This window comes from Apis dorsata, unplaced genomic scaffold, assembly GCF_000469605.1.
Source record: "Apis dorsata unplaced genomic scaffold, Apis dorsata 1.3 scaffold_53, whole genome shotgun sequence".
NCBI lineage: Eukaryota > Metazoa > Arthropoda > Insecta > Hymenoptera > Apidae > Apis > Apis dorsata.
Window position 1 is genome coordinate 307350 of NW_006263354.1, and position 5814 is coordinate 313163.

General features: G+C 41.5%; 1 protein-coding gene across 3 annotated transcripts in view; it reads left to right on the top strand.

The window, feature by feature from the left end:
• The window catches only part of LOC102674111 (5-hydroxytryptamine receptor-like), a 45566-nt gene extending 39760 nt beyond the window's left edge, over positions 1–5806 (top strand). For 2 of the 3 annotated variants that reach the window (XM_006609388.2, XM_031515101.1), the window contains 4 exons: positions 3491–3634; positions 4362–4517; positions 4764–4924; positions 5226–5806. In XM_006609388.2, coding sequence (XP_006609451.2) covers positions 3491–3634; positions 4362–4517; positions 4764–4924; positions 5226–5718 — 954 coding nt within the window. In that variant the 3' untranslated portion in view covers positions 5719–5806. The remainder of the gene's footprint in view (positions 1–3490; positions 3635–4361; positions 4518–4763; positions 4925–5225) is intronic. The other variant, XM_006609389.2, reaches the window with a different exon arrangement.
• Positions 5807–5814: the final 8 nt, after the last annotated feature.

Here is a 5814-nt window from a genome sequence, read left to right on the forward strand (position 1 = left end):
GAAACGTTTGCAATGCACGCGTGCGATGCAACGTCGCGGGCGGTCGTCGGATTACGTAATCGCCACCATCGAACGATTGCAAACGTGTGTTTTCGAAACGGTGTTTTAAGCGGCGAGCCAAATCGAATGAAAATTAGAGAGAGAGAGAGAGAGAGAGAGAGAGAGAGAGCGGTGGCCTCGTTTCGTTACGTAAGCGTTATAAGGGGATGGAAAAAGTGCCGACTTTATCAAATCGGGCGGGGAACTGTCTTCTGCAAGTTTGACAGAAGTAGAAGAAGTTTTATTTAGAGACACGCTCGGTAAGCGCCGCTCAGCGTTCTTCAAGGACCCGAGAAATGGGACAACGTTTTAAATCAATCGTCGCTAGTAGACAGAGGTGCACCGTCTTGCTTCATTTCTATTTTTCTTTTCTCTCTCTCTCTCTTTTTTCCCCTTCGTGATTTAAGATTTGAACAGCTTTGAATTAGAAACCGCGCAAACTTTTCATTGCTGGATCCAAATCGTCATTTTTATTCATTACTTTTTTATTCGCATTATTATCGACGTTAATAAAATAGCTTCTATCTAGTTTTTGCTCCCAACATTTTTGCACGATAAACTTTTTAACGGACTGATTTATATCTGATGGGGGACGGGATGAATTACGTCGAAACGTGTACACACAGTTCGGCATTTTTAATTAACTATCCAGATACTTTTAATGAACCAGTTTCGATAGTATCATCGGTATCAAAAAAAAAAAAAAAAAGAAAAAAGATAATGAAACTCCATCGATGAAAAATTATAGGATTTGAGCTTTGTAACCACTCCCTTTTCTGAATTAAATTTTCACATACGCTTGAGGAAATTATAAAAATTGCCCTGCGATGAATATACACCCATCAAGAAATAATCTTCTTTCTTCTTTCTATTAAGTATGATGAATTAAGATAAATTCTATGGTGCTTTTTACGTACGAGTTAACGCGTAGAGTTTCATTAACGTTTAATTAACTAAACGTGATCCCTTTAATATGGAAAGTTTCATGAAGGGAGGAAATAAGGAAACGACAAATTTTTGTTCGCCCCCGGACCATTATACACGCGAGAGATACAACGGAAGAAGAATAGAAAATTGGCAAAGGAAAGCCCCTCTTTCCAACGTAAAAGGATCCTTCATAAAGTTAGCTGCTTTTCTTTCTATTAACGTTCTCATTTTTCGCCCTCGCGCAACTCATAACTTCGAGCTTCTACGCCTCCAAGACCATATGTGTCTTCTTCCTACGTTCGCGAGGAATTCCAGGCACACGTTGCGATCGAACTTTCATGAAACGTCAAAGAAATGAGTGATCGAGTAGACTCGTCACGATGCTGAAATTTTACGATTCTCGTTACCTTAAAGCCAAGTAGCAAAACTTATATCCGCCCTTCGTTTTTCTTTTTTCTTTTTGCTTTCTTTTCATGTATCGCAAACTCGTAATTTAGAATCAGTACGAAGGTGGTAGAAACAATCGGGGGCTTAAATAAAATTCCTTCCAAATTAATTAAGATAAATAGTCCCGAACAAGATCGATTAAATAAAGTTACTTCGAGCGAGAAACTCGCGGTAACTTTTAAATCAACTTAGAATCAACTTAACACGTTGTTAGTAAGATCATTATAAGTAATATTTTTCTAAAGGTAAACATATCTATCGTGTAATTTATCTTGGAACTTGGTTTAAATCCTATTAAAACTAGGAAAATTTTGAACCGCTACAGCTTCGAAAATAATCAACGATCGTTAGAAGCGTGGAACCTTAACCTTTTCGATTTATCTCGATACGATTATTGGTTCCTGAAATATCGTCGTGCAAAGAAAGAGGAGTAATTTTTATTTAAATTTTTAATTAAACTATCTCAATCTTGTCGCTTATTTGGATCTCTCAGCCTCGTCTCGCTGTCTCGAACTCCAGACAAAACAGACGCGATTCCTGGAACAACGTAATCCACGATTCCTGAGGGGAAAAAATGTAAACTCGTTCGTATCGCGAGGCTTGTAGGTAAATAAATCTCTGCATAAACACTTCAAATTCTCGACAACGGATCGAGATAAATGAAACAAGAAAGCGACTTCAATGAGACAATTTTCTCTAATTTTCTGAATCGATTTTGACAAAATTTTTAGTTTCTTTTCATAGATTTTTTATATAGAAAAATTTATCAGAAGTTTCTCACTGTTGATACGAGGTACAAAGTGCAAATTTAAATTTATTTAATCTTATCTATTTTTATATTTGCATAATAATAAACCGACAAATATAATAAATATGCAAGCGATTAAAAATGTACGCTTGACATCATCGTGGAATATGTTCCCGTAATAACGAATGCATTTAAGTATTTAAGATAAAAAGAATATCATATACGCGTGGTCGAAATTTTAGTGGGAATTTTTTTCAATTAAAAGTTTTATATATACGACAATCGAGGCCGTAAATTCGATCAAAATCGATGTTTTCGCGCTTTTTTCTATTCTTTTTACACCAAACAGCGAACAGCGCGGCGAAGAAATTTATACGCATTTATACGCGTGTCTCGTAGCGTTTTACAGAGTGGAAAGATAGAATGAAATTTAGAAAAGTTAGCGTGTTTGTAACGAGACGCGTGTGTTATTTACATTGACAGTTTCACTGTCTGCACGTGTGGCAAATTGGAAATGAGTATGCTGTGTAGTTTGCGCTTGTCACGGAGAGGAGCAGGAGAATTTCCATGTCGACAGGATCCCCGTTGAAGGTACGATACCCAGCCGCTGCTTCGAGTTTCGCGATAGTTAGCGGGAATTTCTAGCGTGGAGAGTCCACCGCTACAGCAATTTTCATTATGTCGTCTGTTATTACTATAGTTTCCGTCGTATAAGCTGATATTACAATTTCAGGCCGTGAGATCCTTCGTTTCTCTGTTTTCATTACCATATTTTCTCCTATAGGAAACGTTGTAATTAGACTTTCCCATCAAATACAGCGGAATGATGCTCGGCGAAACTGGAATGACGTTCCGCTAACGACTTTATTTCCATTTCGAATAATATTCAAGAAACGAGAAATTGCACGCGAAACAGCTAACTGCGAAGAATGCCGATGAAAAAAAATTTCTCTGTCGCGGCGATAAGAGAGATATATAATCGATATATATTCTCAGAATAAATTTTTACGATCATGGACAATCGAACTGTCGCGCGTGTACACGTGTGTTGTACACACGAGTCGAGTATACGAAACTCGAAAAATTTCACGTCCATCGTAAATCTCTTGCCGGTATCGTACTCTATCATCCCCGCCAAATGTTAAAAATTTACCATAAAAGTATTTTACGATGACACGTACTCGCGTGTCGCGTATCGAGCGCTGTCCAAATGAAAGTTTAGCAGGAGCCACTGGAAAATTTTAGGATCCACGTGGCCGTCGAACGTTCATCGGGAAGATGACACGAGCGATGCACACCCTCTAACAGATAATTCTGTTATTATTACAGATAAACTCGGAATGGTCGCTCGGGCCTGAGCTTTGCGACATGTGGACCAGCAGCGACGTTCTCTGCTGCACTGCCTCGATATTGCATCTGGTGGCTATCGCGGTCGACAGATATTGGGCAGTCACCGATCTCAATTATATACAGGTTAATTAACACTGTCGCGGTCGGTAGATAGACGAGAATGGCAACGAATGACAAACTTACGTCGAAGGGATGACAGGAGAAGAGGAAGAGATTAGATAGGCGGTCGTATATCGATCCTAGAAATGCGATTCCGACAATCGAGGCATCTTTGTACGATGCAATTAATAAATAGCTTTACCGCGTGTGGAATTGTTTATTTCATTTTTCCTCCTCCTCCGAAGAATTCGTATCGTGCAAGAATTCCATTTCTTACGGGCGAAATTGAAGATTCGATCGAGATCTGTTTGCCAAATTTTTCGTTAACGCCTTGTCAATAAAGTGAATCCAGAAAGAGAGAGAAATGTAATTTATCGAGATTTCGAGATTCACGATACGTATCCGGTAATTAATCTAGTCTTATCGACGATGGCCAATAACTAATCGAACCTAAATCCTATGACACCTGCTACGGATACCCGCATGTCGGAGGTAACGTTACCGAAATCCTAGGCTTAGAATCTCGATAATAATGTTGCAACACGGTCACCTGATTATCCGTGATGCGATAGAGTTATTTCAATCTTGAAACTTAGCGTTCGACATGCCGGCTTCCCGACCCCGATCCCGGATATTATCTCGGGCAAGATGTTATAAAAATATTCCGGTGTGGGAGGAAGAATCCGGATGGTATGAGGGCTCGCCGATTCTCGATATGTGATAACCGGTGAAAGAATTTCTTTACTTCCAGGCGAGGAATCCACGACGGATTGGTATGTTGATCGTCGCCGTCTGGGTGGTGTCCTTAGGAATCTCGTTGGCGCCTCAACTTGGATGGAAGGATCCTGATTATTTGGATCGTATAGCGGACGGGACTTGTCTGGTTTCGCAGGATCCCGCATACCAGGTACCCGCTTCTTCATAAATCACAAAAATCTTCCTTTCGAGTTATTTCGAGAGAAATTGCATCCGTCCTTTCGATCGAATCTCACGACGATTCTTTTCTTTTTTTTCGATTCTTTTTCGATAACTTCCTCGATAAATATGAATGAATCGATAGAATGGAAAGTACGAACGGTGATACTTTAAAGAAAAAAAGCATAGGTATTTTGATGAGATTTAAGAATAAAGAATTTCTTAAAATACTTTCCAGATCTTCGCCACTTGCGCGACATTCTATCTACCCCTGTTGGTTATTCTATTCCTGTACTGGAGGATATTTCAAGCGGCGCGGAAGCGGATCAGAAGGAGGCCGGGAACCATTGTGCAGCCAGCTCGTGAAAGAAGAGGCATCCTTAGATACGTCACAAAAAGGTTCCGCTTCCCTCCCACATGACTCTGAATAGATACACGGTCGTTAAGTTCCTTAACTCAACTTCCCTCCCTTCCTCCCCCTCTATTCATAATTTCCACGTGGCTGTTGTACCCTCTCGCTCCGGACTAATTACTCTATATCTCGCGTATACTCGTTAAAATCATCATCTCAATCTCGTTCGTTGTGTCTCCACTCGAACGACATTCCACGCTCGAGAATTATTTTATCCAAGCCCTTTCCTAGACGAAAGGGATTTTCCCCTACTCGAAATTAACACCTGCGTATCCCAACGTTTTGCAGACCGAGGGAGGAATCGACAGCGTTCACGATAACGAGATCCACGCCGGATCATTCGTCGATCTCGCCTGAGAAATCGTCGTCTTACAACGGGGCGAACGCGACCCAATCGACCACGGTCACCCCGTCTACCGTTTCGACGACCACCACCACCACCACCACCACGACAGTGACGAATCCTTCGAGCAGCCACTCGACCCACTCGTCGAGCAAGAGGACGCGCGACACGATCGAGTCGAAGCGCGAGAAGAAAGCCGCGAAAACGCTCGCGATAATCACAGGGGCTTTCGTCGCGTGTTGGTTGCCTTTCTTCGTTGTAGCGTTGCTCCGCGCCACTTGCCAGGTCTGCGAGCCACCTGAGCTCATAGCAAGCGTCTTCCTGTGGCTGGGCTATTTCAACAGCACCCTGAACCCTGTGATATACACTGTATTCTCACCAGAGTTCAGGCAAGCCTTCAAGAGGATGCTTTGCGGTGGTTCCAGGATAATTCGCTGACAGTGGATTTAAATCTCGCGCCAGTCGCGTACGAACTGAGAGAGAGAGAATGATTGAGAGAGAGAGAGAGAGAGAGAGAGAGAGAGAGAGAGAGAG